Source organism: Sceloporus occidentalis, unplaced genomic scaffold (assembly GCF_023333645.1).
Source record: "Sceloporus occidentalis isolate IW3139 unplaced genomic scaffold, rSceOcc1.0.p SCAF_5, whole genome shotgun sequence".
Lineage (NCBI taxonomy): Eukaryota > Metazoa > Chordata > Lepidosauria > Squamata > Phrynosomatidae > Sceloporus > Sceloporus occidentalis.
In genome coordinates this window covers 118,183,334-118,200,694 of record NW_028316985.1, presented here as the reverse complement: position 1 = coordinate 118,200,694, position 17,361 = coordinate 118,183,334, and the positions used below count along the sequence as shown (strand labels likewise).

The window sequence follows — 17,361 nt, the reverse complement described above, 5'->3', positions numbered from 1 at the left end:
TTCCTCAGCAGGAGGGTGTCCTAAATTTGGATCCAGCCAGTTATTAGTATTTAACAGTGTCTAATTTAATTTTGTCTAGGGACCGCTAGGATCCCTGGTCTGAATGTAAGGGAGAAGAGTTTGTTCAATTTTGTTGGGTAGATCTGAAGTGCGTCAGCTTCCCTCCCTGGCTCTTTTAAGTAAGATTAATGCCAGGGCTCCGTCTGAAAATAAGACTCCCTCAGAATTTGTTTTAGGGAAAACTGGTGAGATCAGAACAAAATGGAACAGACCAAGAATTTAGGATATATGTGGTCTTCAGTGCCAGTTTAAGACATACAATATGTCCCTTACCTATCAGAGATAGGGAGCAGCCCTATAGCTGAATATATTGTGTCTTGCCATGTAACCAGAATTTCAGTGTGAGAGGAGAGGGAATAGAAGGTTATATAGTGAGATTCGGAAAGTAGCTCAAGAAATTGATCTGAAACTCAGAATATTAAGAGCAGGAAGTTTGAGGATTCTACATGCCATTTCCCCCCTTTTTAATTAATAACAGCAAGGTTCAGCAAATTAACATGTATTAAATTTTGAAGGGTGATCATCAGCAACTTGACATATACTATTTGAGGTGTGTTTTTCTCTTTCTCTAGATCATAGGCTTTGTTGTGATTAAACTTCATTGGGGCATTTCTCTTTTTGTCCAGCATCTTTTGGGAAGTGGTTTGTTATGTTCAGTTAGGGGGCAAAGTGTATTTTGTACAGAGCATACCAAACCTTGAGCACAACACAATTTTGAAAAGGGTGAGCCCTGAGGGCTCAAGAGAACTGGTTGTATGGGGCTGGCCTATGAGTTAGGACATCTGCAATGCTGGCACACCTCTTTTGGACTGTTCTGGTTGCTGCTTAGATTGGCAAATCTCAACAAGCGTTAGCTGATGTTTATCAGATTCAGCTAACTGCTTTCTGTTCTTTTTGGATAGGCATTGGTTGATCCATTGTATTCTCCTCCATTCTTCCATTGGTTCAGACGTATTTTGGTTTTGGATAATACATTTTTAATAAAGCTGTAGCCATGCTGAAGCTCATAAATTATTTTCCCTGGCACACTCTTTTGACTTATGTGTCAGTGGCCAGAATGGAAGTGAGTGTGGCAAGTCAGCAGAGAATTCAGGGAATGACTGAGTCAAAGTGGAGTGAGAATTAAGTCAAGTTGGAGATGTAAGCTGCAGCATTAATTCTAAGCAGATAATTTATTTATGTGGTTGTTTTTATGTTGGTAGGGAAGACATGTTATTAGCTGCACCATTACCCAAATGTTATGACTTTAGAACCACAAGGGAAGGAGTATTGAACTGTGCCATGTGTAAACTGTGCTAGCCACTTTTTGGCATGACAGCTTCAGTGGCATACATCTCATCATTCTACACCAGTAAATAGATAAATCTGAGATTTAGATCCACTCTTCCATTGAGTGATCCGTTCTCAAGGTAGTGCTGAGGCTGGAACTTCATTTAAGGAACTAAGCCATATCCGTATTACCTAAATAACATGTCTGTTGAGGCCATTACCCTTAACAGCTGCAATTTCCTGGCCTTTTGGAGACTTGAGTGAACAAGGAAAGCCCTTAACACAACATTTGAAACTGAAAAGGGTTTGGTTAATTGAGTATGTAAATACATTATCATCCAGCCTTCAAAGGCTAGGCCATTTGCCCCTGTTATTGAAGGACATAAAACACTGTAGCTGAAGGAACAGCTTCATCCTTCAGGTAATTAAAATGGTGCATGCAGCTGTGGCCATTGCCTGTGAGACAACCATCGGGACACTGAGTAAATTGGCTGTAAATATTTATTTTACAGTAAATGTTAAAAAGGGACAAGCTGTTATATTTTTCCCTCCCAGTAGAGCCCACAAGGTAATGTCACAACCATGGAGGGTAAATACTGTTTTAGAAAATAACACACTGAAGTACTGTCATTGATAAATATTGCTTTTTTTCTGGTTGATTTGGTTATCTCTAATAAAGCCACATAAGCACAGGATGATGTTTACTCGAGAAAAGCTTTCATTTCCTTTCATCCCTGTTCGCTCCTCACTCTGTCTTCTTGTCCCTTATTCCACAAGTGTCCTTGGTTTTCTAATAAACTAAATAAGGAGTCATTCTTAGAAATAGTTTAAGAGAAATATATGAGGAGATGCTTTTGGTTGTGACCTAGGAAGCAATTAGCTATCTCCATATCCATATAATGAAATATAGAGGGGATCACAATTTATTTCTGATCATCACTTTTAAATCTTAATGAAGTCTACATTGTTTTCTTCATAAAAGGGTTTATGTATAAACACATCCTCCATTAGCTGAAACATTACTGAAGTATGAGACAGAGGAAGCATATCATTTTCATGCATACTAACAAAATCAAAAGCTGCCTTGACATATGCACTAGACATTTCCTTTCAAAAATGAATACTTGCCAGTGAGAAAAATCACTTATCACAAAAAATGGAAATAAGAGTCTCTTTTTCTTTCTTTCTTTTTCACAATAAAGTAACATTAATTCAACTAAGGGAGTAAGGGAGGAGGGAGGGAGGAAGGGCTGCCTCTCATTTATAAAGAGAGATTTACTCAAAATGCAATATAATCAAGTATTCTGAGGGAAACACAATTCTTCTAGAAGCAAACTCTTCCATTCATAGATGGAGGGAGAGTCTTGTTTAAAATATCTAGCACTTTGAGATTCCATCAATCTAGATTTCAGGAAAAATGCAATAATGAACTTCAGTTCTGCTTGGGGAGGAACTACAGTTAATCTGGGAACATGCCAGAATTAATTAGAAAACCCATATATGAGTTGTGAAAAGATGACTTTAATTGAATTGTCAAAAGGTTCTGCTCAAGCGCTAAGCTTGTTTCTACTCTCTTCCCTCACAGGCTGCTCTCCATGCTGTCACTTGTCATGAAAAGGTGGTTGTTGTCCGTAAAGATCATACAGAGTCCCTGGGCATGACTGTAGCAGGTGGTGCCTCATCCCACCGAGAATGGGATTTACCCATCTATGTAATAAGTGTTGAACCTGGTGGAGTCATCAGCAAGGATGGCAGAATCAAAACAGGTGAGAACACTTATGGAATTCAATGCATATTCTCAGTTGCCAATCAAAAGCATGGGTTATTTAAATAATCTTTTTTAAATGTTCTGGATCTGCAGGAATGCTGTAATCTTCTGGTTTAAAGCAAGGGTGGGATGCGGGTCTTATGACCCTCTAGATATTTCTGCCTTCAATCTCTGTCATTCCTAATCAACATCAGCAAAGTAAAGCATTATGGGAGTTGTCATTCAAAACATCTGGAGGGTGAAAGCTCCCTCAGTGTCCTTTAGAAGATAGTGTTGCAAAGATTGGGTTGGATCCAGCAAGTGTTTGTCATGAACAGAAGGACTCTGTTAATTAAAAATGTCTGTAGCTGATTTGGGGTCTGTCTGCCAGTCTGCACATGTCACTTCATTGCATTCCACCAGCCTATGTGCAGCATTGTTAGGAAGTTTGAAGTCAGAAAAGTATGTTTCTATAAATCCAGTGCTAAACAGGGATCCAACCCAAACTCTTTGATTTCCATAAAACAAAGTGGTTTATTTGTCTTTAGTTATATTCCACCTTTCCTAAGGCTGCATGTCCTTTCATCCTTAGTCAACATAGCCAATAGTCAGGGATCGTGTGAATTGTAAATCCATTAACATTTTGGGGGAACAGATACTGTTCCCATCTGCTGTCACTCATGACATGAGTAAATTGAGACACGGTGACATGTTGAAGGTCAGTCAGTGAGTTTCTTGGTAGAGTGAGGATTTTAATCCAGATTTCCTCAGTCTAACATGAGTAAGCAGTATGTGGTCTTCCAGATGTCATTGGACTGCAATTTCCATTTACTCTAGCCAGCAGAGGGATGATAGGAGATACACTCCAATGACGTCTGGAGGGTCACACATTGACTGTCCCTGCTGCAGCCACTATACCATGCTAGGTTTACCCCCATCCCATGACTGCTGTCAATATTTGCTAATCTAATGTTTTTATAACCACAGATTAATATAACAACATAAGGTGTTATAAAGCTTTTAACTAATTATTTTTGAGCAACACGTTTCTGGCTTCAGTCCTATATTTTCAGCAGAGCTTGGCCAATGTATTCTGGGAGTTGTGATTTAAAAATAAAACAAATCAAAAGTATGAAATACAGTACAGCATAATAAACAATTACAAACAAAGTTGAAGCTAAAGATGCCATGAGCCACATTTGTGGAAAAAAGTATAGTCTGGGCCATAACAGTTCAGAGAAATCCAAAGGACCAGGGGCATCACTTGGGAGGTGCAGAAAGTTCAGACCACACCAGGTGACATCCAAAGACGTGTGTGACACCATTGCTCCCCAGACATCTGGCTTTTGGTAGAAGCAGACTGTTGTGTTCACCTGTGTCCCTTTAAAATGCTGGAGCTCAGTAGAAGAGATAGTGTGAGTGGGATGACGCTCAGTGAGAGGAGAAAGGAGATGCCCTGGGGTGCTTTTTTAAAACATATATATATATATATATATATATATATATAATTTTAATTTTTTATTTACAAACATCACATCTTACTAAATTTTCACTTTTAACTACATGTAGATATGTACCTGTAAATACGTTTAGGCTATGGGTATGAGTCAAATTCAACCTAGACAATGAAGAAATAGAAGCAGTAAAAGACTTCTTATACCTAGGATTAAACATTGATATAAACAGGGACTGCAGTCAGGAAATAAGAAGAAGATTCTGAATGGGGAGAGTGGCTATGAAAGAATTAGAAAATATTCTCAAATGCAAAGATATACAACAAGTCAGAATCATACAAGCCATTGTTTTCCCTACTACTATGTATGGATGTGAGAGCTGGACAATTAAAAAAGATAGAATGAAAACCAATTCATCTGAGATGTGGTGCTGAAGGAGAGTGCTGAGGATACCCTAGACAGCTAAAAAGATAAACAAGTGAATCATAGAGCAGATCAAGCCAGATATCTCCCTGGAAGCCAAGATGACAAACACTGAGGCTTTCATACTTTGGCCACATCATGAGAAGGCATGACTCATTGGGGGGAAAAAACCAAGAATGCTAGGAAAGGTTGAAGGAAGCAAAAAGAGAGGAAGGTCACATGCTACATGGATGGGCTCTATTAGGAAGGTCGTGACTATGGGTTTGCTGGAACTAATGTATATACTCAACTATTAGTCAACCTCATGTATAAGTTAAGGATAGGTTCTGGGGGCAAAATTATGGATTTTGATATGACCCATGGATAAATCGAGGTGCATGTAAGAAAGGATCTAAAGGATGAAGCAAAGGAAAACAATGCCAAAGTATTTACAAAATTCCAGCAGGCATAACTGTTTCTGCTCACACTGAAGACTGGATAGATAAGAGAGTAGAGGAGGGCCAGTGCTTCTAGGACAGATTACACTCTTGCCTTTCACCAGGGGATGGTTCCTATTTTTAATAAGAGTACAGTACTTACATTGGCCCATGGATAAGTCAACACAGGTGTTTTGGGTCAATTTTTTGACTAAAATTTCTAGACTTATACATGAGTATATACAGTGAGCAGAGCAGTGGAGGACAGGGAGTCTTGGAAATGTCTCATCCACAGAGTCACCATGGGTCGAGATCGACTCAGGGCAGTTAACAACAAAAAATGGATATGATACTGTCCTTTAAAAGTATAATTTTAATGTTGCTAGTTGTTTATGTCAGAACTATTGCAATTACATTCAGTGATATACGGGAATTATAATTTACAAGTAACATCAGTACAGAAAACATTACTAAGGATTCTGTGTGGTGTGGTATGAGAGGAGGTCAATGTGGGGGTGACACTATGAATTACTACACTGGATAACACCAACCTTAGAGATGTCATTGCAGGGGACCTCTATCCAAAATATTGTAAAATGCCACTATAGCTTGAAAATAGAATTATTTATTGAATGAAAGTGTTACATTCCCAGTCATTTGTCAGTGTCATGGCTCAGTGTTTTGGGCCTCTTCTAAAGAAAGCCTAATGACCACTCTTTGTATTCAAATATTCAAGTTATATTTTAGCCCCTCACAGATTACATCAGATTTTAGCTTTAAATCATAATTGAACACTGCTGATTTGGTTTATAGGCAATGCTAAACTGGCCATTTTAAGGAAATGATTTCTGATTTTAAGAAAATGATTTATGATTTCTGAAATCATTACTTCTGTTAAGGAGATGGTCAAAGAACTGTTTTATGGCACATAATAATTTAATGTGGTTGTTTGGAAGACATTATAAAATTATTCAAAGAGTTAATAAGCAAATATGTTCATTACTGTAAAAATTCTGCAGAATCCTGATTCTGACTCATATCCTGGCATTACTAACATAGCAAACGGTGACTGATGTGCCTTAGAGGAAATTGATTTTTCTCTGAATTACTGGAATAAGTATTATGAAAAATTATTTTCATGGCATCAGGAATGTTCTCTATGCATAAGAAGCACTGAGTCTACCTAGATTCATGTGAACAGTTGATCCATATTGATCTCCTTACACTTCCATCCTTCTATAGCAGGCCCAAACCCTGGTTCACAGCATTTTTCTGAAAGGAAATCTCCTTTCCCTACTGGATGAAAAAAAAGGGGGGAAGGCTGGAAAAAATGGAGCAAGTAGTGTAATGATTAGAATTTCAAACTAGATCTGGGATGACCCAAGTTAAGTCTCCAGTGAAGTGTGTAACTAATTGGGTAACTTTGGTCCAGTCACTATGTCTAAGCTTAACCAAGTGGCTCTCAGCTTTTTGTTCCCCAGATGTTTTGGGATTCATCTCCTAGAATCTCTTACCATTGGTCATGCTGTCTATACCTGAAGGGCAATGCAAGTTTCCTAAGGCTTCAGCCTTTAAGGCAACAGAATATTTAAACATCAAACATATCAAAACCAAGCCTGTTAGGGTCTAGCTTTAAATAAGTAGAGTAGCAGAAACATGTCTAAGAAATGAGACTCACTTAAAAAACAACACAAGTAGCTTGCGGTTTAAACAAACGTTTACTAATGGCTTTAATCTATATATAGATAGAGACTATATCCTAATCTAGGTTAGAAATACAGATATAGCTGTATTCATCTATAGAATAAGTATGTAGAGAGATCTTCTAGCACCTTTGAGACTAACTGAAAGAAAGAAGTTGGCAGCATGAGCTTTTATAGACTATAGTCTACTTCCTCAGTTGCATTTAGTGGAGTGGAAGCTTCTTTCTTTCAGTTGATCTCAAAGTTGCTACCCTTCATACCCATGGGGTGGTGACCTTGAGTGAGTCATAGAAGATTATCGCACCGGGGTTAAAACGTTCCCCGGTGCGTTCTAACGTGCATGCACAGGGGCGCGCACGGAGTGTGATGGGAACCCGATGGGGCCCAGAACGCTATTTTACCACACAGCAGAATTCTGCCGTCACCGTCGGGCGTTCTCATTGAGTTCCAGGGGACGCCATTTCTGGAGACGCTTTGAAACAGTTCCCAGAAATGGCATCCCCTGGAACTCAATGGGAACACAATGGGAACGCCCGGCGGCAATGGCGGCGTTCCGCTGTGCGGTAAAGTAGCATTCTCGGCTCCATCGGGTTCCCATCACGCTCCATGCACACCCCCATGCGTGCACATTAGAACGCACCGGGAAACGTTTTAACCCCGGTGTGATAATCTTCATACACTCAAAGGCCCAGAAAACTCCATCATAGGTTGACCTAAGGGACACCATAAGTCAGAAGCAACTTGAAGGCACATAAACGACTTCCAACTAACACCTTATGTTTTCTAATGGATTTGGTAGTAGAACATTATATTAAAATGTAATATGAACATATAGGATTCGTTATATCTTACAACCTGTTTTCCATAGTAACTGGTGGCTTCTGTCTAAGTGAGGACGTGAATCTGCTTTGGATTTTAATCCAGACTTTAAGGATGCTATCTTCTTAACCCTATTCTACAAACGGAACTTGCACCTTAAAATTTGGAATCAGATTGTGGCTGCTTGAGACTGTTTTTGTCAGGAGGCAGAAGAATATCTCACATATCAAGGTGCCAGTTGGACATTCCTAGGCTTAGCAGTACTGCTTTGAAAGAACAACTGTGTTCTATTTTTCTTTTTCTGCTCCCTCCCCAGGAGACATTCTGCTCAATGTGAATGGAATTGATTTGACAGGTGTCAGCCGTGGGGAGGCTGTAGCCCTTTTGAAAAACATTTCCTCCTCGGTTGTCCTCAGAGCACTAGAACTGAACGAGTGCAAGGCCTCCCTGGATGGGAGTGAGGGTTCGTGCTGTGATGCCAGTATGAACACACCCAATGGTGGCAGCGAATGGTCCCCTTCCTGGGCCATGTGGCTAGAGCTACCCCGGTAAGTCTAAGGAGCCCCTGAAAAGGGGAGTGGAAGGGACGGTAGGTGGGGGTTGACCAGCTCTTTCTCCTTGCTTGATGTGTTGCACTGATACCTTAATTGAATCCAAACTTTATCCAAGAACTTTCTTTCAAGCACCTCCACTTTCCTCAGCCCAGTTGTAATCAGACATTTCACTCCCTGCCCCACCTCCCAAATTCTATATATAATATGACATTTGGGTCTGCTTTTAAGACAGCAAAATCTCCTGAACAGGGTCAATTTGGGACAAGATGCCTGGCCACAAAAGATGCAAGGGAGAACCAACATGGAAGCAAAGCTTTTGGAACTCAGGTCTGGGTTCCTGGACCACCCTGCATCCTATCAGAATGACCCTTGCCAAATGAACACACAGGAACACTCTTTTAGCAATAGGCTATTTTAAATTGTTTGATTTTGCCCAGATGTTTGAGAGCTGTGTGCACATACGAAGGGAGGTTGGAGTTGGTGAAATTGTCCAAACTTCCCCCTCACCCTCACCCTGCTGTGAAAAAGAAAATGTTCCTCTCTAATGGGCCGGAAGCAGCTGTGTTGTAACTTTTAGTAAAAATAACAAAAACCGCAGAGTGCGTAGTCTGTCACCCACTCACACAGTGCGTTTTAATGCCTCCCTGGGACATAAATCTGGCCTCATTGCAACATTCATCTGAACCTGAATTTTTAAAATGAGATCCTGCCAGGATGAAACTGAATTAAATCCACCTTCAGGCTAAAACCCAGCCACCCATAAATAAGGAAGACTCACTGTCCCAAAAGGGCCTTGAGACTCTCTTGAAAAGCTTTCCACACTCGCCTTTCATTTTATCTAGTCTCTGTTTATTCAAATACTTTAGAATCTGAAATTTAGATAATATGAAGTTGAGCCACATTGGTTGGTGTGTATGTGTGTTCTCTCTCTGTCTCTCTTGTGTCTCTCTCTTTCCCTCCCCACCCTCTCTCTCACAAAGTACATTATCAAAAATATTAGTCAGGCTTTTCAGTCCAAGTTTTGGGACTGAATTCAAATTAATCCTATTAGAGATGCCTCAAAAAGGAGCCAGATACATAATCAAATTTTCATTTTCTTGAAAGAAATTTTGTCTGTCGCCCCTAAACAAATCGTCTGCAAAGTGGTGCATGTGTGTCTGGCCTTGGTGGGCCAAATGCACCCATTTTTTGAAAACCCTGCCTTCCACACTGAAAGAAAATGAACATAAAAGTGATCAGTTGTGTCCCCTAAGCCTGTGGGATGCAAAATAGATCACTCAAAAGTTATTGTGTGTGTGTGTGTATGTGTGTGTTCTGGTCCTGTTCTATTACAGTCATTATTGCCCCCCTACAAATAGCATTTCATTCTCTTTCATTAAAAAAATAATAATATACAGACTGTCTAATTCACAATCAAAGTAATAGACATTTAGTGGAAGAAAAAAGAATTAAAGAGAAACAGAAAATCTGTTCTAGTCTCTTTCATTTAGTTAAAGGTTGGCTTAGTTCTAAAACAGGCCAGGCTATCAGAAATAGCCTTTAAATTGCCAGTTGCCTCTCCTGGACGCTTGGGATATTAGTCGTCATTTTTATGCTGGGTATTTGGGGTGGGTATCACCAGAGCTGGACAGTGAAGAAGGCAAATAAGAGGAAAATCAACTCTCTTGAGATGTTGTGATGGGGAAGAGTGCTGAGGATAACCGTGGACAGCCAAAAAGACAAATGGGTTCTTCAGCAGAAAAAACCAGAAATTTCCTTGGAAACCAAGATTATCAAATTAAGACTATCGTACCTTGGCCACATCATAAGAAGGCATGAATCATTAGAAAAGACAATAATTTTAGAAAAGGTGGAGGATTTCAAGTATCAAACCTTGATTTTCCCATTTTATATAAGGGACACCATTTTGATATGCCATTGTATTTAATGGGACTTGAGCATCCACAGATTTTGTTATTCATGGGAGTTCCTAGAACCAAACCCCAGCGGATAATAAGGGCTCACTGTACAAAGAGAGAAAAACTTCAGGCCAGATGGATAGACTCAGTTAGGGAGATCACAGGCATGAATTTACAATATTTAAGAAGATCAGTGGAGGACAGGGAGTATTGGAGATTTCTCATCCACAGGGACATCATGACTTGGGGACGACTCAAGGGCAGTTAACAACAACATTAGGATCCTTGAGCCGGATTTTGCCCAACCCCATTTAAGGGTTCACATTCAATTTGGATGGCTATAAAATGAATTGGAGAGATTAGCGGAAGCTTCGGCTGTCAATGACTGCTTGATTCCTTCTGTGTGCTTCTGAATACCTGTTTGTTGGTAAAGATGCTATAATTGTGGGGCACAGCTGTCATAAGCATCTGGCCAGCCACTGTGGAAACAGAATGAAGTTCCCTTGTTTAAAAGTGTTTCAATAATTTTTAAATGAATGAACTTCAAAGGCTGATTCTAATGTGATGCAGTTGAACAACGATTCATAAAACAGTTCAGCTGCATCTCTTATAAGATGATGCAAGGGTGTTTTAATCACACCACAGCTGAGATTCTGCATAAATCTCTGCAGGTGGAGTTAGGTACTTATTGTGCTACACAATACATGTGTTGAATAGCAGTGTTGTACACCTGAATAGATATTTGAATGCACAACCAGATGCACATCTCGTAAACATGCCCATCATGTGCGTGCACACACACACACACCTACATGCACAATTGCCTTCGGTGCACAGCTCCACTTATATAACTTTGAATTGGACGTGGACATTGTGCGTGGGACAGAAAACACTTATGGAAGCAAATTTGCTAATACAAGCAAGAGGATTCTGGCCAGTAGATATGTTGATCTATGCAAAGAAACTTGAGTTACCACCAAAGCTTGTGTTACCACATAACCGGCCACTTATGAGGTAATTATCACCTTTTGTCCTTCCATTTCCCTCTTGAGTCCTCTCATTAGAGTCCTTCCCTCTGATCCCACTAGATATAATCCTTCTCTCCCTCCCTCTCTCCCTCCCATCCCCACCATACACACACACAAACACAATATCCAAGAACTGAAAGCAGAATCTCATGCATGTGATAAAGTGGGTTGTAATCTGCACAGCAGGAGTGTTGAGTTTGTGGTCCTCCAACTGTTGGACAGCATTTCCCATCAGCCATAGCCTACACAGCCAGTAGTGATGGATGATAAGAGTTGCACTCCAGCAACATCTGGAGAACTTCAAGGTGCCCACCCCACCATAAAAACTCATGCCAAAATTAAATTTGTTATCTTTAGGACTTTTGGTTTTTTAGCTGCAGCAGATTCACAGAGTTCATCTCCACAAAGATTTCTATCACACACACCTCTAAATGTGTATCTGCTGCCTGTTGGTAAAAGATGTGTTGTAAAAATCCTATGATTGTTAGATTTTGTAGAAAAAACAGCAGCCAATTTATTGAGGTTTCTTTCAAAAAGAAATGCAGAGGAAAGGGTCTGATCTCTTGAAGCCATCATCAAATTATCCTGGGGTTCCTTCTCCCTGTTCCAAATGTAGGCCTACGCTCCTGTCCTTCCCTCTCCTTGTGGACTCTTTGACCAAAGTAAAATTACCCACCATGTCAGCAGGTCTGAAACAGGAAATTCATTGTAATCATATCTCCAGCTGCAGCACCACTGACAGAAAAGGGCCACAGTGTATACATGAACACCAAAGGGAATTAGTATGCTGAACTGGTATCTTAGACTTCGTAAATTCAGATTTTGGCGAGGATGGGGAGGAAAGTCTTAAACCTGATTAGAACTGATAGGAACAGAGGTGTATTTCTTATTAGTATTTGTTTATTTGTCCAGGCACCAAGGAATCAGAATATGGATTTAATTGCATAACAGCATAAGCAATCAGATATGTTAATCTCACCTAGTGAGTTCGACTAACTTTCTTTATACCCAGGGTTTGTTTTGCTCTGCTTTGTTTTGTTCTCTGGATTTTGCATAACACATCTGGAAGCCCTTTAGCAGTCGCTTCACCAAAACTTGCATCTTAATAATACACATTAACTCATTTCCCCCTTGTCTGAGAATGTAACCTTTCAGGACCAGAGTTCCCATTTGGTGCTGGTCAGGACAACTGCTCCCCAGATCTGAAAGAGCAGTGATGGATCTCAAGCATCTCTCCTCCCCACTTGCCCCAGTGTTCCTGAAACTGGAAAACTGTCTTGGGAAAACGGATCCTAATTGGTCTCCTCAAGCAGGAAATCTTTGACAAATATGTGTGATCATGTTCTTGAAATAAATTAACCAAAATAGTATGGAAACTCTTAAATACAGCAATAAATCAATGCAAAAATACTGAGAGCTGGGTGTGTGTGGAAGAGTGAGGGAAAGAGTGAATGCGACAGAGGAGCATAAGTTAAAAGATGTGAGTGAGGGAGAGTAGCAAGCGGGGAAAGACAGGAGGCAGTTGAAAGAAGGGAAGAAAGAACAAAGGGACATTACTAATATATTTATTTGTATCCCTGCTTTTTCCCAAAATTGGGAAAATTTTAGAAAAGCATCACTCAAAGTGATAAATCTCTTCTCTATCCTTCTCCTTCTCCTAACCTTTGCTTTATACAGTTTCTAGAATAAAAAGCATCAAATGTTTTGAGGTGGAATGGGAAGTAGGATTGTTACTGGAACCTTAAGCAGTTTAAGTGAGTAAGGGGTAGGATTGCCAAATACTTTTCTTTACAACCATTGCTTTATGTGGCAGTATTCTCACAGTGATGCCTGAAGCGAAGGATCCCACAATACAACCATATTTCACAGTTAAATTCTACTATATTTGCTCTTTTCCTGCATAAGTGTGTGTGTGTGTAGGCATACAACTTCAAGTTGTATGTCTACTTACGACAACTCCATTAATTTCATAGAATTTTCTTAGACAAGAAATATGCAGAGGTGGTTTGCCAATTCTTTCCTCTGAAAAAGAGTTTACATTTACAAATACCTACCCTCCTTTTCTTCTCAAAAGCTATTTCCCCCCATCTGTCTTTTCCCTCCCATCATCTTATATTCTACTTCCCAACTTCCCAAGGTAAAAATAAAAATCCTTAGTTCTGGTAGACAAATGTTAGCAAGTCTGTTTCATAATAGCACTTATTTTACCCACACGAAAAGGAAGACAAGCAGTCCTACTAGAGCGTTTAAACAATGAGTCACCAGAGTCCAGTTTAGAAATCCCATCTAAATAAATGGCTGTTCTTTCATCCTGAAGCCATGCAAACATGTAACTTCATGCTTTTCTGAAGCTTAAAAGTCCAATTTATGGCTTCTTCTTGCACATACTGTGACAAGTGGAGTGGATAGTCATGCCCTCTGTTTGGCAGTGAATCATTCTTAAACTTTCAGAGTACATGAGGCATTTTGGGAAAGACAATGCTTCTAGTACAAGTGTTTGGCACCAATAGCTGTCATGCAAAACCATAATAAGCCCTAATTGTTACTCTGTTTTGACATAGTTTTGAAAGTACACTGGTAGTCACCATGTGGCTTCAGCTTTCCATTAAGGCCAAGGGTAGCCCCCAGTCCAATTAACTCTAAGCTCAAAAGGTTTTAAATCACCCATATGCTCAAGACCATGCTGTGAAGTTCATTAAAGACAATGAAGCTTGTAATTAGAGACAAGGCAAACTAATTCAGGCTCATATAATTGAACTGAATTTGAATTTGGAATATAGCCAGTTTTATTTGGAGCCTAATTCAAGACCCATTGGACCTTGCCCATGATACAACTGCTTCTGATCCTAACTAGCAGGCACCAGGGAGTGGGAAGACCTCTCTCTCTCCTGTCTTGCCTTGCTGTTGCTGATACTGAATTAAAAGCCTAGTGAAGAAGAATCTTAAGGACTTGAGGTCTTGCCAAGATTCCTAATACTAAGTGAAATACAGTTGGTCCTCCACATTGCGGCTTTGACTTTTGCAGATTTGATTACTTGCGGTTTTGATTAATATGTTCTCTCTAGGAATCTCTAACTCTTAAGTCCTCCAGTGCAATTCTGCTCGACGTTGACCATAGATTTTTGCTGGAAAATCTCAATATTCCTAGAGAAAACACTTCTCTGGGCATTTGTAGATCCTCCACATGATTCTATGATCAACTTCTGGCAGATGTTGAGCATAGAGTTGCACTGGAGGACCTGGAGATTTCCAGAAAGATGTTCTCTTAGGTAAAAAGAATAGTGTTTTGTTTTGTTTTTTGCGGTTTCCCCCCATTCACGGAGGTCCGTGCAAATGTGGAGGGACCACTGTAATGTGATATTGACAACCACGAGACAGAAGAGACCTTTTTGATTGGTACATCATTTATGTTGCTCACTGTGAGTTTCACTAGCTCACTTTAGTCTACCACAGTGGTTCCCAAACTTCCTAATGCTGCGACCCTTTGATACAGTTCCTCACGTTGTGGTGACCCCCCGACCATAAAATTGGTTCCTAAGACCATCAAAAATATGTGTTTTCTGATGGTCTTAGGTGACCCTGTGAAAGGGTCATTCGACCCTCAAAGGGGTCACGACCCACAGGCTGGTCTGCCATATCCTGTTAATTAGATATATATCCGACTCTCTCCCATGGATCCAGGCCAGTTTACAAGCTAAGTAATTGAATCATTTGAGGGATAAAGAGAATTAGATGAAACAAAGGCAACATTTTATAATATTTTTTAAAGAAAAACTGCACAGTCCCAGTTGACATCTTGAATATTAGTTCATCCCTAGGAGGGCATCCCAGAATGATAAGATATGTTAACTCTCCTTCTCCAAGGATTGAGAAATATATCAGCCGAAGGAAGGAGGGGAGGGAGAGAGATCCAGTTTGCAATCCTTCTCATCAGCAGAAGTCACTGAGCGTGGTCCCTCCCTCAAATCAAGGAAGGGAGAGAAAAATGTGGGAGTGTGGCAGTGGATGTATCAGGAGAGAGAGTGGATCCATAGCCTTTCCTGGCCCCTGCCCAGTCATGTCCATAAACAGCCCCGGATCTATGCCAGCTTTAAAGTTGGCACAGATAAATTCCCTCCCACTGATTTCAGTCTGAGGGGATTTGTAGAGAAGGCTGCTTCTCCTTCACTTCCACCCTGACAGCAAAGATGTAATGGGAACATCCAGTGTTGGAAATGTTGCCACTCTGCAGCTACCTATAGTATTGCTGTGCTGAGCATACACAATTCTGATCTGCAATTAAAAACAACAACAACAAATCAGCTCCACCTCAACTTTTGAGATAGCTTCTGTTTGTAGGCAGTTAACCTGGGCTACCATTTGCTTTTTATGAGGAGCCAAGAAAAGTAGTACTGAGCATAAATCCCTGCCTGCTTTCCCTGTAATCACAGTTTGGTCAAGCCACCCACCTTCATCACATGGATGTCAAATTACAAACTGGATTTCTGGGTGCAATTACTCCAACCAGAAGGAATTGCTGTCTTAACCTCCTGTGCTCCTTAAATACGCAGACACACATTCTGTAAAACAGCTGTCTCCTTGGATGTCTTTGATCAAACGTTTCATTTGTGTTTTACCCCTTATCATAGAATGCTAAGTGCAGCTTACCAAAGGACAAATCAAGATAATATTTTAGAAAATACAGCAATCAGGACAGTAAGATTTAGAAAACAACTGTACTTCTAAGTGCTCAAGCTACGTTTGTTGACATACTGTGAAATTCCACATCATCTCAATTGTAGCAACACAGGCAATTGCCTCATATGACTGATGTGCTGGTTCATCTAGTGCAGGAATGGACAAGGGACTGCATTGCCCCTTCCAGGGAACGTTGGAGGACCATGCCTCCATCCATACTCCAGTCCCAAAATTAATTTCAGAAATTGCCCCCAATGCTCTTGGGGCCATGAAGAGCAATTTATTCACATTTACCCTCTGTGGAACATTGTAATATCCTCCAGCTATCCCAGTTTGGTAGAGTCAGGTCCAATGAATCCTATGTTACCCTACTTTTTCAGCTGCCTTTAAAATGTCAATTTCTCTTTCCTTCTCCCATTTTCTTCCATTGTCCTTCCCTTCCTCCAGATGCTGAGTTCAAAGCGTGAAAGCAGTTTGCACTAAATTCATTCTCTCCTTCTTGGATATATTGTCCCCCTCCTCCAGACCATTTTGGGTAAAAAAAATAGCCCCTACTTTGATACACTTTCCCCATTTCTGAACAAGTGGCTAGATAATATTTTTTTAACATATGGAGGGGCTGGTGCAACCCACAGAGGGTTATAGAAATGCAACATTGGCTCTAGATCCTGTGAAATTACCCAGCCATGATCTAGCATTGCATAGGAAACATGCAGTCCTCTGGTTAAATGCTATGTATTAGTATTAGGAACTCCCTCCCCCCCATTTATTTATTTTTAAATTAAGAATGAATGTTGTAAAATGGTGCTGATACAGTCTGCCTGACTGACTCTAGACGCTTATCAATAGCTATTTGCAATAGCAAAATTTGACCATCACCATGGTAAGCACTGTTAAATCCTGTGGTGAGTTTACATCTATATGAAAAATGGTATTCAGAATGCTACAAGCTTGAGGCAGATGGCAAAGCAATAGAGCTGGCCTCGTGTGGAAGGGCCAGGAGGCACCTGCTTTTGCCATTAGAACCAGCTAACATTTGCACACACAACACACCCTGTATCTTGCCAGCAGGTGAATATTTGTAGTTCCCAAGGGCCTCATCTAAGAACTACTATAAAAACCCTGTTGAAATAGAGCAAAAACATGTTCCCTTAATTCTTTATAAAACAGAGAGACCTGTTTATTTTTAAATTACCTTTCTCATTTAAATCCCTATCTATGTGTGATACCAGTAGTGGAGATACTAGAAATGTGCTTGCACCATTGTTATAAAATTAAAGTCTGAATGACTGAGAAATAGTTGAAAACACACT

The 17,361-nt window shown here is 40.2% G+C and overlaps 1 protein-coding gene across 3 annotated transcripts in view; it reads left to right on the top strand.

The window, feature by feature from the left end:
* Nucleotides 1-17,361, top strand: part of LNX1 (ligand of numb-protein X 1) — a 109,035-nt gene that overhangs the window by 85,866 nt on the left and 5,808 nt on the right. For all 3 annotated transcript variants that reach the window (XM_089525230.1, XM_089525231.1, XM_089525233.1), the window contains 2 exons: nt 2,915-3,095; nt 8,208-8,439. In XM_089525230.1, the coding sequence (XP_089381356.1) occupies nt 2,915-3,095; nt 8,208-8,439 (413 nt within the window). The remainder of the gene's footprint in view (nt 1-2,914; nt 3,096-8,207; nt 8,440-17,361) is intronic.